Raw genomic sequence first — 24,532 nt, 5'->3', positions numbered from 1 at the left:
ATGGTGTATTCTGTAGTATGAATGTAGCACAATGTATATATCCATTTTACTGCTGATGGACATTTGGATAGTTTCCCGTTTTGGAATATTTAGGAATAATGATTTGGGGATGTATCTTTTGGAAAACATATTTCTTCATGTCTTTGGATTGTACAGCCAAGACAAAATTCCTGGTTGTAGATTATGTCTGTTTTCTTCTTTAGTATATATTGCCTGATGGTTTTGCATAGTGTTTATACCAGTTTATACTTGCATCAGAATTGTATGAGCCCTCTGGTTATTCTGCTTCCTCTCTAACACTTCATATTATTTATCTTTTATTTTAGCCATTTTGTTGGATGCTAATTGATACTGAATTGTGGCTTTAATTTGTATTTTCCTGGTAACAGTGAAGTTCATCACCTTTTCCACTGTTTATTGGCCATTTGAATACTTCCTTTGTGAAGTGCATATTCCAGGTCATGCTCATTTTTCCATTGGCTTGATCAGCTTTGTCTTACTGATTTGGAGAATCTCTTCATATATAATAGATATAAATATTTCTATATATGTTATAATATATGTATATACAATATCGTCGTCGTCGGCAGCCGTCCGTCTCGAGAGACGATGGTGTAGCTTCTTAAGAGTCTATCTGCACCGCCGAGAATGGCTGTGCAGTCCGACTCGGGAGTGACACGGTATCTGTCTCCTCCCGTGTTGAATCGACATCTTGCGATGACGCTGGAGTGTCCTCTCCAGTGAAGCTGAAGCTACAGAGCCTGGGCAGGGTGATATGGAGGGTCTGCTGTTGCCCATGACGGAGTCAATACAGCTTGGCTTCAGGTGCGCCGCAGGAGTTGCCAGTGTTGACTACAACGTCAAACCGCCTTAGGGACTCCGGCTCCGGATTTTCTGTCGGGGTTTACTCCCTTAGCCTTTCCCCTGAAGAGGTATGCCGCAAGGCAGCGGAGGTTTTTTGGAGTCAGAGTTTTCCTTCTCTGATGTGCCCTGACTGGAAGATTGAACCAGCGACACTTAGCTCGCAGGCCGACGCTCAATCCACTGAGCCAAACCAGCCAGGGACTGTATACAATATACACTTATATTTATTATGAATATATTCTCCCACTCTGGCTTACCTTTCTTTTCTAATGGTTTTTGACAAACAGATATTCTTAATTTTAATATTGTCCAATTTATAAATATTTTCCTTTATGCTTAGTGTTTGTGTCCTGTTTAAGATATCTGCCTATCCTAAGATCATAAAGACATTTTCCTGAGTTTTATTCTAAAACTTCATTGTTTTACTTTTCTCACATATCTGCTATTCATCTAGAATAGATTAAGTTATATAGTGAGTCCTGATTTTTTTAATACACATATCCAGTTGACCTAGAACATAATTGTCGTAAATCAGTTGATTATATATGGATCTGTTTTGTTGGTATATTTATCCTTGCTCTTAATACTATACTGCTGAAATAGTAAATTGATAATAAATTGATGTCTGGTAGCACAAGTCTTTGTTCTTCCTCTTAATATTGACGTAGGTGTTCTTGGCAGATTGTATTTCTGTATAAATTTCAGGATCAGCTTATCTATCAAAAATTTTAAAAAGAATTTATGCTGGGATTACATTGACTCTGAAGCAATTTGGGGTGAATTTAGTCTATAATATTGCGTCTTCAAAGCCTTGAATATGATATATTTTTCCACTTATTTGGACTATCTTGTATTCTCCTTCAGTGTACTAGTACATTTGGACTGCTATACCAAAATACTAGCTAGGTGGCTTATAAACAACAGAGGTATATTTTCTGGAAGCTAGAAGTTCAAGATCAAGGTGATCACTTATGATGAAGACCCTATTCCTGGTTCCTAGCTGGTCCCTTCTCCCCATGTCCTCCCATGCTGGAAGGGGCAAGGGATCTCTGTGAGGCCTATTTTATAAGGGCTCTGATCCCATTTATGAGAGCTCTGCTCTCATGACCTAAGCACCTCCCAAAGGCTCCACCTCCTAATACCATGGTCTTTGAGGTTAGGATTTCAACATATAAATTTTGAGAGGACACAAATATTCAGATCAAAGCATTCAGTGTTTAAAGTTTTTCCAATGTCAGTGTCTTCCACATCTTGCATTAGATTAAAAAAGAACTAATTTCTAGGTTGGGGATAGTAATTTTATTTTTGGTATTTGTAAATATATTTTACTAATGATTATTACATCAGGATCTCCACTTGGTCTTTGATCATTTGGTACTGGTTTCACATACTGTATAATTTTTCTGGATGCTGGACATTGTGAATTTTTTAAAAATTGCTTAACCCTTTGAGTGCCATGAATAATTGCTAAAATTCATGTGAGAAATGCCAGGCTATTTTGCTGAGAAATGCAGAGTTTATGAAAAATGTCTATAAAAACTATTAAAATAATTTGCTGAAAATTTCATGCAATACAGTAAATACACTCCTCTTTTGTAAGCAGTGTTCTTTGATGCAGTTTAGCAAAAAATGTATTGCGTTAAAATTATTTTATTATAACAGTTATTTTAGAAAAAATAAGTTCCTTCAATATGGCTTTTGAAGTATAATATATGGCATAATATAAAACTTATGATTATAATTTGAAAAAACATAGCAACATGGATAACAAGCAAAAAGTATGCCAAATATTGCATACATTTTTGGAAAAAAACACTTCATAATGTACAAAAAAATAATGAACACAGATGGCATTCACACTAGAGACATATATCAATAGATATCAGCAGTAAAAAACAGTTTATAAACAAAAATGAAATGCAAAAATAATACAATAATAGTAAAATGTTTATATATTAACATTTGTGGCTATTGACGCATCTTGGATGCAGCCCTTTGTCACATCTCACACATACTGTTCTCGACCTGATTTTCTTTCTGGTGTTGAGCATTCCTTACACAATCTTAGCTTTCTTTCTGGAATCATCTTTATACCATATATGTGAGAAGGACCTGGAGGATCTTCTTCATTGCTGGATTTGTTAACAGTGTCTCTAACCTCATGCCATTATCTGGCAAGCTCTTATCTTATGGAGGTGTTGAAGTTCAAGCAAGACATTGGTTTATTCCCACCTAAAAAAATTTCCTTATAAAGAATGTATGCATTCAGCAGCATTCTTGATAATACATTGAACACAACCTTCTTCCAGTACTTTAGTGTTCTTCTCTCATCCAAATACATGTAAAGCATCATATCAGACGTGTCTATGCCTCCCTTGTATCGGTTGTATTCCAATATGATATCTGGCTTGGAAATTGGTGTCATTTGTTTTCGATGCTATGTTCAACACTGTTGGACCTGAATAAGAACTAAGGAGCAATACCTGCTTTCTTTGAGATTTCTTTTCCCTAAACCCACACAGTAATAGGAAGGCATTTCTAAAAAATCTTACCTCTCCCACATTGAACTTTTGTAGAATCTGGTGAGGGAGAAATTTTTGATTCCTACGAAGTGTTTCTGTAATGTATGTCCCTACTGAGTAGAGGTACCTAGCCAGGGGACTCTAAAAAAACTGTCGCAAAAGATGTGGTAACCTTTATTCGTATAATTTCCTATGGTAAGCAATTTAGTTACTACAGTATAGGCCAAACCATGTTTTTTCACATCATCTTTGTATTACTTTTTGCTCCAAGGTAAGCATAGAATACAAGACAGTAATTTAAGACTGCAGTACACATCATCCAAAATTTTACTCCCCAGCGATGATGGTGTTTATTTGGCAAGTACTGCAATAATCTGCTGTGACTTTTGGTACCAACCAAGCTCTCATCAATGCTGAATTGTTGGTAGGGAGTATAGTAATGCTGAAAGATAATGATTGGTGTGATCAACTATTGGCTGAAATTTAGCACATGGGTCATAAGATGGATCATCGGGAGTGGGGATTTTGGAATTGTTTACAAGATGAAAAAAACCTCAGCAATAACTGAAATCAGTTATGAGAGAACATGTGCCAGAACCAAGGAGTTTACAAAGATTTCTTTTCGACCATAAGCTGTACATGCTTGGTTTAGTACTTATGCCCACATTCAGTATACAAGCTATAAAAGCTTTTATTTCTGCAACTGTTGTTGGTTTCCAAGAACTCACTCTAGAATTAGGGGATAAGTTTTTGTGTGACTGAAGCTACTGTTGTGCATATCTGTTGGTTTCGGTGACCATCAGCTTCAGCTGCACTTCAGTGAAGAAGAGGTGAAAATAAGCAATTGGCTTAGAATCAGTCGGGGGGCATGCTTCAAACCTGCAAGCTCTGCAAACTGATGTTGAAGTTGTGTTGTGTCCTGCCCATCTGCATCCCTCTCAACCCAACAACTTTCACTAGCATCACTTTCAGAAGAAGATGGTTCAGTTTCATCTTCACTTCATCTTCAGATGCACTGCTTTCAAGATCACTTATCACAAAATCGCCATCACTCGATTCATCACTGATGAATTTAGAAATTTCTTCTTCATGCAAAGTTTCCTTTCTCTTCATTGGGGCACTCTTCAGTTTTTCTATAAATGCCTTTCCAGTATAAAAAGGCACGGACGCAAAATGAATGAATACTGGCCATAAGAATCATATAAGATCACTCCCTGACTAAAGTTCAACTGAATCCTTTTCTTCATCTACAACTCTGGAAAGTAGTCTTGCTCTTGGAGCACAGAAGAATGATCCACTTTAGTATGATAAGAATATCGTTTCACCCAGAGAATACCAACTTGGATACTTTTTATTCAAAGCAGAAGAAAGTGCACGTTTACAGCAATTACCACAAACACCGTCAGGCAGTGGTGATATCCAAATCTGCCCCAACGCAGAGAGAGACTAACCTTCGTTGTGTTTACAACCTACCAGAGGGATACCCTGAGAGCCAATGCAGCACCTAGCATTTTTGCAGTAAACAACGTTCCTCTCATTACGAAAGGCTGACTCATTGTCAGAGGATAGCACGTCCTTATCTCTCCAGATGAGGTGGTCAAATGTTTCAAGGACACTCATGATTCCATTGCTGGTGAAATGAACCTAAGATGCAGCACTTCACATTTCCTCAGTTAACAATGTCCCCACATCGGAAAGACTGACTCACTGTAAGATGTTATAAGGTCCCCCACTCTATATCATATCCATATTCAGGTTCCTATCTATCCATATGAGGTGGTCAAATGTCTCAAGGACTCTCCGCGTTTCCGTTGTAAGAGCAATAAACCTGCTCTGCCAAGACACTGGAAAAAATGCTAATACTATACTGTGAAGCAGTGAAAATGTCCACTAGCAAAAGCTTCCTTATCATGCACACTGCATAGAGATTCGGCGATTATTGCAAAGATAAATGAAATTAAAAGGACTGTTTAAAATGTAAGTAAAAGTTATTATGTCAGTATTTGAACAAGCATAAACATTTGAAATTTGGATCAACATGAGAAAAAATTATATCAGTATATAACCTGAGGTACAAAAAAGAACAAAACATAAAATACGAATTATTCCATTGTTATTTACATTTATAGCCATCAAAAAAAGAGTCGCCGGGAGCAATGCTGGCACTTTTGGGAAAATTTATCAGCGTCACTCACAGCGACGTTGGCACTCAAAGTGTTAAGATATAAATAGTATCAAATGATTTCTTTTTCCAGAGATAGTTTATTTGTTCCTCTGCTTGAATCATAGGTCCGGGCACTGATGACCTTAATTCAGTTTGGGTCTGATCTGGTTAAGGCTGGCTTACAATTTGCTGAGAACTTTAGTTTGCCCTGTTTTTAGGTCATGTGTCTCTAGTGCTTGCAGTTGAGAGCCCTTGCAGTGTGTTCATGACCACTACTACCATTACCCTCCTGAGCCCTAAAATCTCAAGAGCACAAGAAAATTGCACTCTCATTTCCAGTTTTTCAGCTTTAATATCCCAGACCACATAAAGAATTCACCAAATATCTTGAGGTGAAACCAGCCTTGTGATTTGAGACCCCTCAAGTATTCAGTTTTGTAGCTCCAAACCCATGAGACTAAATGATCAACTGGTTTATTTGTCCTCCCCTTTGTCTGCACCAATCTTTTTCAGTCTTTAGTTTCTTCTCCAACTCAGCAAATGCTTCCAGGGAAAAAAAAGCTCACATCCCAGCAATTATCCTCTTTCCAGAATCTTAGCCCCTCCTGCCCTTTTGGCTTCAATAGCTCTTCAGTGCTTTTAAACTGATGGCACTTTTTTTTTAAATCAAGCTCTCTAGATGGTCTTACAAAGAGACTGTTCTGTGCTACAAGAATGGAAATTAACATCTTCATGCACCAGCATTGCTCTGGTTCCTCTAGTAGGGCCTTGGAGGCCAACACTAAGCAAGGACAAATAAAACAAAAAAATTGAAAAAAAATTAGAACAATAGTATTTTACATTTGATTTATTTTAAAGAAAGAAACAAAATGGGTGATACATTGGGAAGTTATTTGACTTACTGGAAGTTACATAACACAAGTATAGCTGCAACTCAACTATTCCTTTAAATCTTTAATCTGGGCTACTGACCAGATACGATGCTTCTGTGCACAGAACCTAGAGAGTGTAGTAAATTCAACATAGAACTATGGGATTTAAGCTCTTTCTTCTGCTCAACAATACAAGTTGAATGCTTAGTATCTTGAAGTCCCAGGTTTGTTTAAACTAACTTTAATTGTAATGGTTAGCTTTTCCCTTCTACCTTAACTTAATTAACTTTTTTTCACATATCACTGTGAGGTACCGCTGTGTTCCATGTTCAGTGTATGCAAAATGTTTTTTTTTTTTTCTTTTAATAGTAAGTTTAATTTCCAATAATTACCATGAAGCAGTTTCATCTTAACTTTGGGATTTAGACAAAATATTGTATAAAATTTATAATGTTAACCTTTTGTTGTAATGTTCTTTGTAAACTTGTGTTAAGCAAATTACGTTTTCTTTTAATTGTTAAGCATTGCATCTTTAAAGGAAATATTTGGATAGAGGTAAATTTTTTACCTGAATATTAGGACATATGTTCTACATATTAATTGACATTAATATGTCAAGCATTAATGTATCATTTAAGATTACTGAGAAGGTAATAAACCTTGACTGCAATGTGATGGTATACATGTGTTGTTTACAAATAATCGTATATTTTCACTTTTGATTTGACAAAAGCAACAAAAAAATGTTTTCTCAATATAGGAGAAAATTATTCCATACTTATTACGATTGAGACAAATTAAGGATGAAACTCTTCAGGCTGCAGTTAGAGAAATTTTGGCTTTAATTGGCTATGTGGATCCAGTGAAAGGAAGAGGAATTCGAATTCTCACAATTGATGGTGGAGGAACAAGGTAAGACTGAAAAAATGACTTTAAAAAACTATAACTCCATTTCAGCCTGGAATTAAAAAATAATAATTTGGTGTAATTATATCATTGCACAATCAAATTTTTAAAATAAAACATGGAATAGTTTTTCTTACTTTACATGATCAATTTCAGGGCTTTTTTAATACATCTAAATTTCTTTTTAATTTGACCTGGGTGGGTTTTTTTGTTTGTTTGTTTTTTAATAGTTTGGTCTTTTCAGACAATTTTGGAACTTAGGACAGTTTATCAACCAAGATTCTCTTAAAATCTTGGCAGTGTTTTATAATGTTCACTTTCTTTGATTATATTTATATTACCTGTGTGTCAGCTGGCATTTAGTAAAATGATGGTTATAAAAGGAGCCCATATAGTAGCTTCCTGACTCCCAACATCTTCACTTGCAGATGTCAATTCCAGTGCCACACTAGAATTGTTAAATGCATTTTTAGCTCAGAAGGAGATAATTATAACTTCAAGTTTCATTCTTCTGACAGTCCAGCCATGTTTCTTACTCTGTTTAGATTGTCTAGTTTCTTACTACTGTTAGTTAAATTCTTTGGCTTGGTTTTATGAACCTTTCCCCAAATTTGCTAGCTTGGGTTCCAGTTTCCTCACATCTCTCTATTCTTACCTCTTAGGTTCATGGTACATGCCTTGCCTATTGTTCTTGGATTAATTTATCTCTCTGACTTCCTTCTCTGGTATATCTACTTTGCCAGTCACTCTTCAGTATGCTTATGTTTTTGTTAAATTCTGTAGTCCTGCATGTGAGCCAAATTCTTTAGTGTGAGTAATGAGAGGAGTAGGCTATTTAATAATCTAGGCAGAGGAAAATAAAATACTAACCTCAGGTGGTGGCGAGTGGGAAGAAAGAGAAAGGAACAATACGCAAAAAAACTGGAAGAAAAAAGGGGACACCCTTAAGTATAAACCCCATGGATGATTACGACAGAATTGCCAGGATAAAGGAGGAGGTGATTGATATTGAGAATTTGTTCTGTTTTGACCTGTTGAATATAAGGTATCACACTTCCACATAGAAGTGCTTAATTGGTACATGAAGATAGAGAGAAAAGTATTAGAAGACCTTTTGGATCATTCTTAAGGAGGTGAAATAATCCAAGAAGGTGGACATCATTCTTGTGATAAAGTTGTAATTAATTGGAGAGAATCATTCTAATTCATAGAATTGGTTCCAAGCAATGAAAAGTAAAAATGGCAGTTAAGTGAGTAAGGAATTTCAGTGAGATGTAGGAATAAGCCAGTCCTCTCTGCCATTAAGTTCAGGGGAGTTGAGAGGGATGGTGTCATTCATTGAGTCAACTATCAAGTAGTGATTAAGTGTCTGCCATTTTCTAAGTACTGATTTAGATCCTGGTGTGACTCAGTGAATAAAACAGACAAAATCCAAGTCTTCATTGTGCTACTATTCTAGAGAAGGAAGCAGACAACAAGTAGAAAAAAATATTATTGAGTAATAGGTGCAATGAAGAAGAGTGAGCATGACTGTGACTTCCTTTTTGAAGAAGAAACATTTAAGTGGAGATCTGAAAGAAGAACATTAAAGGACATTCACATGTTTGTTTAGAGTGAGGGAAATGATGAGAAAAAGAGCTTATGACCAATAAGTATTTGACTTCCTAGAATGGGAGTTTGAAAAGTCATAGGAAATTGGAGTGAAGATAATTTGGGAAAACCTAGAGGTGGGTTAAGATGAAGGTAAGGTTAGATCAGTGATTCTCCACTGGAGACATCTTTTCCTCCTAGAAGACATTTGTGTCTGGAGACATTTTTGGTTGTCACAACTGGGAGGGCTGCCATTTGGATTTAGTGAGAAGACAGTTGTTACTGAGTATCTGCAAGGCATTGGGTAGCCCTCTAAAACCAAGGATTATGCCTCCCAAAATGTCAGTAATGCTACTGTTGAGAGAAACCTTGGTTTAGGGCAGTGGTTCTCAACCTTCCTAGTGTCGCGACCCTTTAATACAGTTCCTCATGTTTGGTGACCCCCAACCATAAAATTATTTTCGTTGCTACTTCATAACTGTAATTTTGCTACTGTTATGAATCATAATGTAAATATCTGATATGCAGGATGTATTTCCATTGTTACAAATTGAACATAATTAAAGCATAGTGATTAATCACAAAAACAATATGTAATTATATATGTGTTTTTCGATGGTCTTAGGCAACCCCTGTGAAAGGGTCATTCGGACCCCAAAGGGGTTGTGACCCACAGGTTGAGAACTGCTGGTTTAGGGGAAAGTGAGAAAACAGCCAGAATGGGAAATTTGTGTTGAAAGGAGTAAGATATAAGGGTTTGTAAGACAAAGAATTCTTATCTTTTCTTTCTTTTGCTTAAGAAAGCCTGGTACAATGTTAGGCTATAGAACCAACCTGGCAAGTATATTTATTTTTAAATTTATCCTGAGTTAATTTCGACATACAGCATTTACAAATAGTTTTCTTTCTTATTATACAAGTAAAACTTCATAGAAAATATATATATAAAGTAAAACAAATCATAGTTTAGAATTTTAGTATTATTTTTAATATTTTGATTTATTCAGATATTTTTGTGTGAATATGTGCATGTTTTATTTCATTTTTATAATTAATGGAGATCATATTGAATATAGTTATCCAGCATTCTTTAATTCTTCATGTCTCACCTTCAATTCATAACAGAGCTCTCTTATAAGCCATCTTATGTTCTCTTAACGCTTCAGATCCACATTACTTCTTGCAATTAAAATAAGCATCAGCATTTTTAATTTTCTGGTGACTTCCTGTTAGCAGTATCAAAGTACAGTTTGGCACTCTCAATTTTATTTTGTGATATCTGACCACCATTATGTTCCAGGACTTCTCTGCCCCACATCTTGTTTTGGGATTATAATGTTTCATTATCTCTGAATATTCTCAACATTTTTGAGGGTACTATGCTAAGTGAAGTAAGTCAGACAAATACCAGAAGATTTCACTTACATGTGCAATCTAAAAAACAGTAAATGAACATACAAAACAAACTCATAGATGCAAAGAACAAACTGATGGCTGCCAGATGGGAGGGGGCTGGGGGAATGGGTGAAAAAGGTAAAAGGATTTAGAAGTACAAATTGATAGTTACAAAATAGTCATGGGGATGTAAAGTACAGCACAGGAAATATAGTCAATAACATTTAATAACTATGTATGGTGTCAGGTTACTAGACTTATTGGGGTTATCACTTTGTAAATTGTATAAATGTCTAATTTCTGTGTTGTTTACTTGAAACCAATATAATATTATATGTCAACTATAACTGAAAAATAAATATACAAAACTTTTCTAAAAAGAAATGTCCACCCTGAATTGGCCTACACACACCCTGAATTGACCTACGCTTCCTAGACTGTTTCATCTTTCATATTCATTATGAAATTATTTGTGGCCTTTGGCAAGAATCCAGAAATGAATAAAGTCAGTAGCATAAATTAATACATCCTTATGTAGAACATTGTCCTAAGGTTAAGAATTTTAAAAAAATGAATAAAAGCTTAAAAATATGACTAGTGAAATATATAAAACAAAATCGTATAGAAGCATAGGTAACCAACTACCAGTATATTGGTAAGAGAAGAAACCAATATATGGCATCCCTAAACTGGTGAGTGGAGGCTTTAAGTATTTTCCACGGTTGGGGTATTCTTTATTTTTTTTATCTTTATTATTATTTTTTTAATTTATTGATTTTTTAGAAAGAGAAAGAAACATCAGTTTATTGTTTCACTTATTTATAGATTCATTGGTTGGTTCTTGTATGTGCCCCGACCAAAGACTGGACTTGCAGCCGGGACAACACTAACCAACCAGGCTACCCAGCCAGGGAAATTTGGCTATTTTCTTTTTTACATCTTATATTGACAATTTTTTTTTCATCTTACATTAGCATATCTTTGTAGTCTTTATAAGTTTTAAAACATGCAGCTATAGCACAGGTTTTGTACCATTATTTAGATATTGGATATTCAAAAGTCACCTTAAAAACTTCAGCAACTTTTGCTTATGCTAAATTATATTACTAGTTTTCATGTTAGCATATAAGCTTAGAAAAGCAATTTTTAGGATTGTTTTATTCAGTAACTTAACATTCCTTGAAACAGGAATTCTCATTTTGCCTTTGTCCTTTCTATAGGGGTTTGGTTGCTCTTCAGACACTGCGAAAATTAGTTGAACTTACTCAGAAGCCAGTTCACCAGCTGTTTGATTACATTTGTGGTGTAAGCACAGGTAATTATTATGGGAATGGTCTATCCTAACAGTGCATTAAGAAAAAGAACATTAAGCACTTAACATTCAAGATAATTCTTTGAAATGATGAGTATTAATTTCATGTTTTGATGATGACTAATTCTTTGGTTTGCTTAATGAACTTTTAAAAATATTTACTGAGAATAAGTTAACATTAAGAAAAAAGTTTTTAATATGTTTTCTAATATTTTTTAAATAAGTCACAGTGATAGGTTACAAACTATGAATTATTGCTTTATGATATAGTCACCTGAAGGTCAGTGATAAAATGGAAGGACAGTAGGTACGCAAATTGTACTTGAACCAATAGAATATTAAATATGGATAAGATTGTACTGATTTGTGAGAGGTGTCCTTCTGTAAGATAATTGCTTCTTCTAACATTTTTCTTTAATCTGGTTGTTTGAAGCCAGAATTTAAATTGATAAGTGTGAGAATCTTGTGTTTATTAAAGGCTGTTTTTAATATTGCTAGTTGATACATATTTAAAATTAACAGTTTCATGTTTGTTTAGAAGAAATTGGCAACTTAGAATACAATTGTACTGAATAATTTCTGTTTTTATTGACTCACCATCAGATGAATTTTTGTTCTTTCTGTTTTATTTTTCTATTTCCTTATCCCAGCTCTCTCACCCATCTGTTCCCCACCCCTTCACATCAAATCTTTCAGGATACCTATTGCAAATCCTTGCTGTATTTTATTGACATGATAACTTCTGACTTTAGTTTATCTTCATAGATTTTAATTTCTACATCCTTTTTTTCTTATTTCTTAAAAATTATAACACTTCTAAAGGCCACTAGCAACAAAATCAAATGATTTGTCCACATTATCTGTGTCAAGTATGAGAAGTTGTGAAAACTAACTGAGAACAGTCGCAGGAATGATTCAAAAGCATAATCAGTGATTTCTCCGATGTTATGCTGAATACTAATTCTTCAAGATGTTAGCATATTTGGAAAATGTTGGGTTATATGAAGTTAAACAGCTTTCTTTACAGAGGCACTTCTGAGATCTTTTAGTGTGTTAAAAATGCATTGTGACTTTAAGAACTGGAAAATAATATGTATATCCCAGTTTGATTTAACTATGAAAACTTTTCTTTTTCTTTTTTTTAAAAGAATTTTTATTTTTTGGTTTTTCAATTACAGTTGTCCCATTTTTCCCCCACTGCTCCCCCCCACCCAGCCCACCCCTTCTCCCACAATCATATCCCTCCCTGTTGTCCATGTCCATGAGTCATTTATACACGTTCCTTGACTAAACCCTTCATTTACTTATCCCCCTTCTCTCCCTCCCCCCTTCCCCCTATTGACTGTTATTCTGCTCCTTGTTCTATTTAGTTCATTTGTTTATGTTGTTCTTTAGTGTCCTGTATTAGGTGATATCATGTGGTATTGTTCTTTCTTTGCCTGGCTTATGTCACTAAGCATAATTCTCTCTAGTTCCATCCATGTTGTGGCAAATGGCAGGAGTTCCCTCTTTCTCTCTGCTGCATAGTATTCCATTGTGTAAATGTACCACAGTTTTTGATCCACTCATCTACAGATTGGAACTTAGGCTGTTCCAGCACTTAGCTATTATAAACAGTGCTGCTATGAACATAGGAGTGCATAAGTTCTTTTGAATTAGGGTTTTAGGATTTTTCGGGTATAATCCTAGCAGTGGAATCACTGGTTCAAAAGGCAGTTTCATTTTTAGTTTTTTGAGGTAATTCCATACTGTTTTCCATAGTGGCTGCACCAGTCTGCATTCCCACCAACAGTGCAGTAGGGTTCCCGTTTCTCCACATCCTCGCCAGCACTTGTTGTTTGTTGATTTGTTGATGATGGCCATTCTGACTGGTGTAAAGTGGTATCTCAGTGTGGTTTTAATTTGCATCTCTCTCATGGCCAATGATGTTGAGCATTTTTTCATGTGTCTATGGACCTTCTGTATATCCTCTTCGGAGAAGTGTTTGTTCAGTTCCTTTGCTCATTTTTTTCATTGGGTTGTTCGTTTTCTTGATGTTGAGTCGTATAAGCTCTTTATATATTTTGGAGATCAGTCCCCTGTCTGAGATATCATTGGCAAATATGTTTTCCCATATGGTTGGTTTTTTTTTCATCTTGCTGATGTTTTCTTTTGCTGAGCAGAAACCCTTTAGTTTGATGTAGTCCCATTTGTTTATTTTTTCCTTTATTTCTCTTGCCTTAGGAGACGTATCTGTGAAAATATTGTTACATGGGATATCTGAAATTTTCCTGCCTGTGTTTTCCTCTAGGACTTTTATGGTGTCACGGCTTACATTTAAATCTTTGATCCATCTTGAGTCTATTCTCGTGTGTGGTGTAAGTTGGTGATCTAGTTTCATTTTTTTGCACATCCCCGTCCAGTTCTCCCAGGACCATTTGTTGAAGAGGATCTTCTCACTCCATTTTATGTTCCTTCCTCCTTTATCAAATATTAGTTGACTGTATAGTCCTGGATTTATTTCTGTTCCATTGATCTATATGTCTGTTCTTATGCCATTACCAGACTGTTTTGATCACAGTGGCTTTGTAGTATTATTTGATGTCTGGTGTTGTGATTCCTCCTGCTGTGTTCTTCTCTCAAGATTGCTTTTGCTATTTGTAGTATTTTTTTGGTTCCATATGAACTTTGGAGTATTTGTTCTAGCTCTGTGAAATATGTCGTTGGTATTTTAATAGGGATTGCATTGAATCTGTAAATTGCTTTGGGTAGTATGGCCATTTTGATGATGTTGATTCCATTTGCTTCCATTTATTTGTATCTTCCTTAATGTCTTTCTTCAATGTTACGTAATTTTCAGAGTACAGGTCTTTTATCTCTTTGCTTAAGTTTATTCCTAGGTACTTTATTTTTCTTGTTACTATAGTAAACGGGATTTTTGTTTCTTTGTTTCTATCTCTGATATTTTATTATTGGTGTACAGAAATGCCTTAGATTTCTGTATATTTATTTTTAGTCTGCTATTTTGCCAAATTCACTTATTATATCGAGTAGTCTTTTAGTGGAGTTTATAGGGTTTTCTATGTATACTATCATGTCATCTGCATATAATGATAGTTTTCCTTCTTCTTTCCCAATTTGGATGCCTTTTATTTCTTTTTCTTGTCTTATTGCTGTGGCTAGGACTTCCAACACTATATTGAATAGGAGTGGAGATAGTGGACATCCTTGTCTTGTTCTTGATATCAGGGGGAATGCTTTCAGTTTTTGTCCATTGAGTATGATGTTGGCTTCAGGTTTCTCATATATAGCCTTAATTATGTTAACGTATGCTCTCTCTATTCCCATTTTGCTGTGTGTTTTCATCATAAATGGATGTTGTACTTCATCAAATGCTTTTTCTGCATCTACTGATACGATCATGTGATTTTTGTCTTTCATTTTGTTTAGGTGATGTGTTATATTTATTTTTTTTTTGGCAGAGCCAGGTGAAACTTTATTTTGGGGAAAAAGGAAAACACTTGATTTGGTTTCTAGTCAGGGACATGGGGAAAAGGCAGTAAACTTCCCCCACCCCAAGGGTGAGCTGAGAACTGGGTGGGGCTGAGCTTCAGGTGGGCCTCCTGTGCCCTCCACCCCCCTGCGCAGCAGCTCGGAGGACCTCCCGTCAGCAGCAGTCATTCACTTGGGCAGGACATCAGATGACTCAGACACCAGCTTCTCATCGCGGGTCTCAATCTTCTTCGCAACCACCATCTTGGAAGAGCTGGAGCTGGTGCGGCTGAAGGAGCCAGAGCTCCCGCCAGAGCCCAAGCTGGCCTGGAAGCCCATGCCGTAGTTGAGGTTGCTATAAACTGGGCTCAGCGCACCTGAGTAGCCGCTGGTGGTCTTGGTACGGATACTCATGTTCTGCATCCCAGACTTCAGCCGGCTCTCCTCGCCCTCCAGCAGCTTGCGGTAGGTGGTGATCTCAACGTCCAGGGCCAGCTTGACGTTCATGAGCTCTGGGTATTCACGCAGGTTCCGGGCCATGTCCTGCTTCACGGTTCTCAGAGCAGCTTCCAGCTCAGCCACCTTGGCCTGAGCATCCTTGACGGCCAGCTCACCACGCTGCTCAGTGTCAGCGATGGAGGCCTCCAGGGCAGCCCTCTGGCCTTTGAGGCCATCAATCTCAGCCTGGATGCGGCTGATGCTCCGATTCATCTCAGAAATCTCCGTCTTGGTGCGATGCAGGTCATCCCCATGCTTCCCAGCCAATGTCTGCAGCTCTTCATACTTGATCTGGTACATGGTCTCAGCCTCAGCCCGGCTGTGGTTGGCAATCTCTTCGTACTGGGCCTTGACCTCGGCAATGATGCTGTCCAGGTCCAGGGAGCGGCTGTTGTCCATGGACAGCACCACGGACGTGTCGGAGATCTGGGACTGCAGCTCACGAATCTCCTCTTCATATAGCTGCCTGTAGAAGTTGATCTCATCGGTCAGTCCTTCCAGGCGGGACTCCAGCTCTACCTTGTTCATGTAAGCTACATCCACATCCTTCTTGATGAGGACAAATTCATTCTACATCTCTGTGCGCTTGTTGATCTCATCCTCATACTTATTCTTCAAGTCCTCCACCATGCCCTGCATGTTGCCGAACTCCGCCTCCAGTCTCAGTTTCTCTTGGGACAGTGTTTCCAGCTGCCGCCGAAGGTTGTTGATGTAGTTCTCGAACATATTGTCCATGTTACTGCGAGTCGTCTTCTGCTGCTGCAGAAGAGTCCACTTGGTCTCCAGAATCTTATTCTGCTGCTCCAGGCTCCGCACCTTATCGATAAAGGAAGCAAACTTGTTGTTGAGGGTCTTGATCTGCTCCTTCTCCTGGTTGCGCATGGCCTGGATGTTGGGGTCCACCTCCAGCTTCAGGGGGCTGAGCAGGCTCTGGTTCACTTGGACGGCTTTGATGGACCCTATACTCCCCGCTCCGCCGAAACCTCCAGCCAGATTCATGTTGGCGCCCTGGCCAACCCAGTAGGCGCTGCCCACCCGGGAAAAGGCCGAGGAGCTGATGCTGGGCCCACTCGAGTATGAGCGGCTGCTGAAGGCCTGGGTGCCAGAGGTGGACACTTTGTAGGTGGTCTTCTGGGTCATCCTTGTGGACATGGTGGAGGCTGGAGTGGAGGCAAGAAGGCCAAACCAGACAGAGGTTCAAGAAGGAGCCAAAAAGCTGCTTGTGTTATATTTATTGATTTGCGAATATTAAACCATCCTTGCATCCCTGGGATGAATTCCACTTGATCATGGTGTATGATCTTTTTGATGTATTGCTGGATCCTGTTTGCCAATATTTTGTTGAGGATTTCAGCATTTATGTTCATCAGTGATATTGGCCTATAGTTTTCTTTCTTTGTTGTGTCTTGAACTGGATTTGGAATTAGGGTAATACTGGCTTCATAGAAAGAGTTTGGGATTTTTTCCCTCTTCTTGGATTTTTTGGAATAGTTTGAGGAGGGTAGGAGTTAGTTTTTCCCTACATGTTTTGTAAAATTCGCCTGTGAAGCCATCCGGTCCAGGGCTTTTGTGTGCTGGGAGATTTTTTATTACTGTTTCAATTTCCTTCTTTGTTATTGGTCTGTCGAGACTTTCTACTTCTTCTTGATTCAGTTTTGGAAGGTTATATGTTTCTAGAAATTTGTCCTTTTCTTCTAGGTCGTCAAATTTCTTGCCATACCATTGTTTGTAGTGATTTCTTACAATCCTTTGTATTTCTGTGGTATCAGTCATGATTTCTCCTCTTTCATTTCTGATTTTGTTTATTTGTGTCTTCTCTCTTTTTTTCTTGTTGAGCCTGGCTAGAGGCTTGTCGATTTTGTTTATTTTTTCAAAGAACCAGCTCCTAGTTTTGTTGATCTTTTGAATTGTTTGTTTAGTCTCTTATGTCATTTAATTCTGCTCTGATCTTGATGATTTCCTTCCTTCTTCTTGCCCTAGGCTTTGTTTGTTGTTGTTGTTCTAGTTCTTGTAGCTTTAGGGTTAGATTTTTTATTTGAGATTCTTCTCTTCTTTTCAGATATGCCTGTATTGCTATGAACTTCCCTCTTAGGACTGCTTTTGCTGTGTCCCATATGTTTTGAACTGTTGTGTGTTCATTATCATTAGTTTCCAGAGATTTCTTGATTTCTTCTTTGATGTCATTGTTAACCCATTCATTATTTAATAGCATGTTATTCATTCCCCATGAGTTTGGATGTCTTTGATATTTTTCACTGAGGTTGACTTTTAGTTTCAAGGCATTATGATCTGAAAAGATGCTTGATATGATTTCAATTTTCTTGAATTTTTTGAGGCTTTTTTTGTGTCCTATTATATGGTCTATCTTTGAAAATGTCCCATGTGCATTTGAAAAGAATGTATATTTTGCTTCTTTGGGGTGAAAAGTTCTATATATATCACTTAAGTTCATGTGGTTTAGTGTGTTGTTCAATGCCTGTATATCCTTGGTGTTTCTTTGCTTCAAAGATCTGTCTGTTGTTGCTAATGGAGTGTTAGTCCCCAACTATGAGTGTGTTGCTGTTAATATCCTTCTTGTGGTCTTCTAGTATTTTCTTTATATATTTGGGTGCTCCTATGTTGGGTGCATATATGTTTATCAGTGTTATATCTTCCTGATGGATTGTTCCTTTAAGTATTATGAAATGTCCTTCTTTATCTCTTTTTATTGCCCTTGCTTTGAAATCCGTTTTTTCTGATAAGAGTACTGCTACCCCAGCTTTTTTTTCATGTCCGTTAGGTTGGAATACTTTTTTATATCCCTTTACTTTCAGTCTATGTAAATCTTTTGTTTTGAGGCGTGTTTCTTGTAGACAGTAAATATGTGGGTCCTGTTTTCTTAACCATTCTGTTACCCATGTCTTTTAATTGGAGCATTTAATCCATTTATATTTAAGGTTGTTATTGACAGGTATTTATTCATTTCCCTTTGTACCTGTGTGTTCCTCTCTTTTTTCCTTCTTTTTCTTAAAACATTCCCTTTAGCATCTCTTGCAATGCTGGTTTGGTGATGTATTCTTTTAGTCTTCCTTTGTCTGGGAAACTCCTTATTTCACCTTCCAGTTTGGATGAGAGCCTTGCTGAGTAGTGTATTCTTGGTTGTAGGCCTTTGGTTTTCATTGCTTGAAATATTTTTGACCATTCCCTTCTGGCTTGTAGTGTTTCTGTTGAGAAATGGGTCGATAGCTTTATCGGAGCTCCCGTGTATGTTATTTGCTGTTTTTCTCTTGCTGCTTTTAGGATTCTCTTTTTGTCTTTGAATGTTGCCATTTTAATTATCATGTGCCTTGGAGTGGGTTTTGGGGAGTTCCTCTTCATTGGGACTCTCCCTGTTTCTTGAACTTGCATAACTTTTTCTCTCATCAGGTTGGGAAAGTTTTCTGTCATTACTTCTTTCAGCTTTTCTATTCCTCGTTCCTCTTCTTCTCTGTCTTTTATTCCAATGATCCTGATATTATTTTTTTCTCATGCCATTCTGTAATTCCCTTACATCTTCTTCATATTTTTTCAATCTTTCATTTTGTTGTATTGTCTGGGAATTTTTTTCTACATTGTCCTCTAACTCACTGATCCGATCCTTTGCTTCGTTTAGCCTGCTTTTGATTGATTCTACTATGTTTTTCAGTTCAGAGATTGTATTCTTCATTTCTTCCTGGTTGTTGTTAATAGTTTCTATGTCCTTTTTTATGCTGGTGCAGTTATCCGTAAGTTCCCTGTAATTTTCTTGGAGCTGCTGGTAACTTCCTTGGAGGTTTTCATAGTTGTTTTTTAGGTTGTCGAGTATATTGAGCTTCTTCACCACCATTGTTTTGAATTCCATGTCTGACATTTGGGCTATGTCTATTCCATCTACCTCTGTTTCTGGGGATTCCTCTTCTCTTTTCTTTGAGAGGCTGTTTCTGCGTCTTTCCATGTTAGATTCTTCTTGTTTGTTTTTGTTTTTTGGATTTGTCTGCTTTGACTTCCCACCTTTGTGGTATGAGATTCTTTATAGGAGATCTGGTAGTTTCAGTGGCACAGTCTCTTTGATCTCCTGAGCCTGATGTTCTTGGGTTACCCTTTATGTCATTTGTTTATGCTGTGTGGTTATATTTCAGATGCTCTTTGGTAGGATCTTCCCTCTGGCTAGCTGATTGAGAGACACGCTGTCCACTTTGTCTTGAGTTCTTTTGTGGAGATGCTGTTAAAAACATAAACACACAGCCCAGGCAGGAAATCCAAACCCTCAAAAATATCCCCCACCCTCTATCCCGCTATCGTCAGCAAATGAGCCAGTATTAATATAAATGTAAAGATTAGGGCTTTTATACTATAGGAAGAATAGATAAGAGTTGTTTTTAAAGAGGGAAAATATGATGTTTGAGAGAGGGGATGATAGATTAATAATAGTAGCAAGTAGTGTCGAGACTATGCAAGACAGTAGGTAGTATTTACATTGTATGTTAATAATAATAAAAGAAAAAGAGGGAAGAATACAGAATATAGTAAGAAAGTGGAATTGTATAGTGTTAGATTTATATAGTAGTTATATTCTATTTATTTAGTGTGAAAGGGAGGCTAAACAAAACAGACAAAAATTAAAGAGGAAGGATGAGAAGTAGAGATGGTATGAAACAAATTAAAGAGACAGTTTAAAAAATTTTTGTTTTAAATAAAAGTAAAAATTAAAAATAAGAAATTAAAAAAATTAAAATAAACTAAAATAGAAATAAAAATTTTTAAAAAATACAAAAGGAAAGTTTTTACTCAGTTCAGCCTTTGTGTGTCGTCTTCTTTTTCTGGATTCACAGCTGGTCTAATGAGGTGGGCCAGAGGTTACTGATCCTGGCGGCAGCGGTGTACACCTGCGTGCAGTGTTAGTCGGGCACCCGGGTTACTTCCGCACACCCGAGCTGGCCGGTGCTTTAGTTTGGCTCCTTTTGGAGCCGGCCAGGGTACTTGTGAGTACGTGCACGTCGCATACATGGTGGCCTGTGCACTAGCCTCAGGCCTGCCGAGCCCCGCCCCGGGAGTTGGTCTCTCGCCCTTTGGGGCGGTGCCTCAGACACTTGTGCTCAGTGTAAGTGAGCGTCTGTGAGTCACCGCCGCCCACTGTTCCCGCGCTGCAGACGCCCGCCGTTACCGCACCTGCCTGGGCAGGCACAAGCAGAGCCCGCGCAAGTGGTCTGTGTTCCAGCCTGGTGCCCATTGGGGCTGGCCAGGGGTGTCTGCACAGGGTCTTCTGTGTGCCCAGAGGGCCCTCCCTGCGCCCGTTGGGGCACTGATCTTATGTCTGTTGGGGTGTGTCCGAGGGGCACCCGGACGCACGGCCAGCAACCTGGCTGCGCACCTGGGCCAGCGGATGAGGGCACTTCCCTGTGCATGCATTGCCCCCGCGACCCAAGGGGAGGGTTGGGGAGTGGGTGAGTGCACTTCTGCGCCTGTGCTCCTCAAGAATGTCCTATCACCCCTGACCTTTCCTCCCGTCTCCACAGTACACAAGAGAAAAACATAAAGGAAAATCATGTTCTCACATGCACAGAAGTACACTGTTTCTTATCTTTCAGCGCCAGATGCCACCTGGCCCACTCCTGGCTCTGCCAGCGGGCAGAGGTCCACTCTCCTCCTGATTCCTCTCTGGGGAAGCCTGGGTTTGCCAAAAAGTCTTTGTGCACTTCCAGCTGCAGTTCGAGGAGCCAACCCAGTCAGAAATCCCGTCTCAGTCTTTTTCCTCTGCTATCCTCACCAAACAGGTCGTTCCCAGATGGTTTTCTCTAATCCAGCAGTGCCAAGGCTCGACTCCTGCCAGTGTCCAGCTGCTCACTGAGATTTTCTGTCTGCAATTAGTCCAAACTACAGATGGGTCTCGAGAGCCAAAGAGCGCAGCCACCCCTCACTCCTCCGCCATATTCTCTTCTCTGAATACTTTTCTTGAAGAGACATTTTTTAGGAATAGAGTTTCTTTCGTACTTTTTTTTGGAGTTATTACCTTGACTTTCTTTTACATTTTAGAATGGTCCTAGCAATTCAAACATTTAAACGTATCTACAAGGTAGCTTCTTGCTTTGACACTATTCTTTGTAGGTGGGTGCTCGGTAAAGAGAATTGTAGGTCACAAAGATTCACCCATGGATAACAATATAGTTTACGTAATATGTACATTTCTGTATTAATCACAATATATCTTTTGCATTATTTTCTAGCTTATGTTAAACTTAATTTATAATTCTGTAATTACAAATTTTCTTTTTTCTATTTGTATATTCTAATGTAGAAATTTTAACTTATAACTTCTATAGTTAATAAATACATACTTAATACAAGTGTGATATCCTTACCATTTCAATAAAATTCAGTTTTTTTAAATATCTGCTTATGTATATAGTAGTCTGCATGAAAGGAAAGAAACTTGACTTTTTGGTAAGTTATTTTTTGTGTTAATTACAACTTTTCTACAAATTGAAAAATAATACATCTTTTATATAATTATGCCAACATTGTGTTTTAAAATATAAGTTGTCTTACCTTTTACTAGAATAAGACTAAATATAATAAAATACATAAAATATGTAAAATACAGTATGATAGTGATTTTAAGTTTTCTCTTTCTTCGTAATCTCAAAGTAAGCATTGATGTTTGCTGTACTGGTCTTTGCCTTGTCCAACTGTCTCCCCACCCCACTTAACCTTTCTCCAAATTTTCTTGTTAGTTCAGGGTTAGGCCAATTAGGTACACTAGGTGGCAGTGTGTCCTACCAATTGCAGGTAGGATAAGAAATCTGCCATTTAAAAGGACATCCCAAAGACCTAATTTCTTTAATTACATTAGTTCCCAGGACCAAACTGCAGGAGCAATTATGTTAATGAATTGGAAAGTTATCAAATATAGTGTGTTCTGTGACTGAAACTAAGGAATTTGTTAAGGTTAGAAAGGACATTTTCTACCACAGTATCTTAATTATATATGATTTGATGTAAGGTAAAACAACTCTTAACATCAACACTGACAAAAACTAAAGATTTTTTCTTTCAGGTGCTATATTAGCATTCATGTTGGGATTATTTCATATGCCTCTGGATGAATGTGAGGAACTTTACCGAAAATTAGGAACAGATGTGTTTTCACAAAACTTTATCGTTGGAACAGTCAAAATGAGTTGGAGCCATGCATTTTATGACAGTCAAACATGGGAAAATATTCTTAAGTAAGTTATAATTATTGTTTTTAAAGACATATTGATTATCTGGGTAATATTGCATATTATAATTAGAAAAATGCTGAAAAATATCAGGAAGAATATCAAATTATTGATCCCACTAGTTAGAGATAATCACAGTTAATATTTGGTGAATCTATTCTAGTCACTATTTTCTTGGGTTCGTATGTGTGAGATCTGCATGTAAAAGTTGCAATTACCATTTAAAAATTGAGACCATATTGTATATAGACGATGTCTGCATCATATTGTTTTTATTTATCATGTTAGTCTTCCTCAGAAGTCATTAATTTTTAAACATTTTTTCAAAGCACAACAAAACTATAATATCCACTTTCCAAAAATTGAAGCATTAAGTAGAAACTTAAAATTATCCACAATCTTAATATTTAGAGCTATAAACCTTGTAATATCGGTCAGTTTATAAGATGCATAATTATTAGGCCAATACTAATGTGTTTTAAAAATAATCATATAGGAAATAGAGAACATATGAAGAAAGCATTGAAAGTAATGTAAAATCACACTATTAACATGGTTAGGTACTTTTTTTAAAGAGTTTCTTACAGATAAATACGTGTATGTGTGTATGGGGTTGTGAATGTACATGTGCTTAATAACCTTCACAAAATTGGGATGATAATGAACATGTGATTTTGATCCTGCATTTTTACTGTAGCATTTTATTATGAATGATTTTCTGTGTCATTGTTTTCTGAGGTATGTTTTAATGGTTGTTCACTTTCCTATTTAATCGATGTACTATTTTTTATTTAACCAATTCCCTATTGGAAAAGAAGGCTACTTTAGAGACATTTACAGTTCCAAATAAAGTTTAAGTGGACATCCTACATCTGTACTTAAATCTTGGATTGATCTTTAAAGTAAATCTCTAGAGTGAATTGGGTCAGAAAATATGTTTTAAAAATTATTAGATATATGATATATATATTATGTAAATATATATAAATATAATAAGTATGTATGAATTGTTCTTCAAAACAGTTGACTTAATTTACTCACCCATCAGCATCAGTTTTTATTTTCATCAAACATTTTAATTTTAAAACTGTCAGTTTGAGAGATTTTTAAACTGGTGTTTGAAAAATGTTATGACTTGGATTATTGATGAGTTGGAAAAATTTTTGTTTTTTTATTATATACATATATTTTTCTTTTGGTGGATTTCAAGGGCATAAAATTTTCTCATTTCCTCTCAGGGTATTCATCATATATTGTAAGTATATTAAACATTTATATATTGATTGTGTTTTTAATTAATATTTTTTAATGTTTGAGGAATTTAAAATCTTTAGTCAAATCTTTTTTAACTTTACTTTCAAGTTTAGGGAGGTGTTTTTACATAAAAATGAAGTACATCTTTATTATTTTCTAGTGGTAAGGTTTAATTAATTTTGTTTTTAATTCTTGTCATCTGAAATTTATTTTGATGTATATTGTAAGGGATCAGACTTAATTTTTTACTCCAGTGTTAATTCAAATGCCTCTTAGCTATTATCAAGTACTTTTCTTTTGTTTTTATTCCACTGATTTGAAGCACCAAATGTGTCATATTTTAAGTTCTTATCTACATTAGAGTCTATGTTCAATCTTTTTTTTTATTGATTTTAACATTTTCAGTCCAAATTCATTGTTTAATTATTGATCCATTCCATAATGTTTTTATATTGATTTTCACAAAT

General features: G+C 36.7%; 1 protein-coding gene and 1 pseudogene across 3 annotated transcripts in view; one reads left to right on the top strand and one right to left on the bottom strand.

Moving 5' to 3' along the window:
• Nucleotides 1-24,532, top strand: part of PNPLA8 (patatin like domain 8, phospholipase A2) — a 66,684-nt gene that overhangs the window by 15,265 nt on the left and 26,887 nt on the right. For all 3 annotated transcript variants that reach the window (XM_090287365.1, XM_090287366.1, XM_090287367.1), the window contains exons 4-6: nt 7,183-7,334; nt 11,534-11,628; nt 22,646-22,817. In XM_090287365.1, the coding sequence (XP_090143491.1) occupies nt 7,183-7,334; nt 11,534-11,628; nt 22,646-22,817 (419 nt within the window). The remainder of the gene's footprint in view (nt 1-7,182; nt 7,335-11,533; nt 11,629-22,645; nt 22,818-24,532) is intronic.
• LOC150001794 (keratin, type II cytoskeletal 8 pseudogene) lies at nt 15,274-16,810 on the bottom strand (annotated as a pseudogene).

This window comes from Furipterus horrens, unplaced genomic scaffold, assembly GCF_987537825.1.
Source record: "Furipterus horrens unplaced genomic scaffold, mFurHor1.1.pri manual_scaffold_9, whole genome shotgun sequence".
NCBI classification, from domain to species: domain Eukaryota; kingdom Metazoa; phylum Chordata; class Mammalia; order Chiroptera; family Furipteridae; genus Furipterus; species Furipterus horrens.
This window is presented reverse-complemented; position numbering and strand designations above follow the sequence as displayed.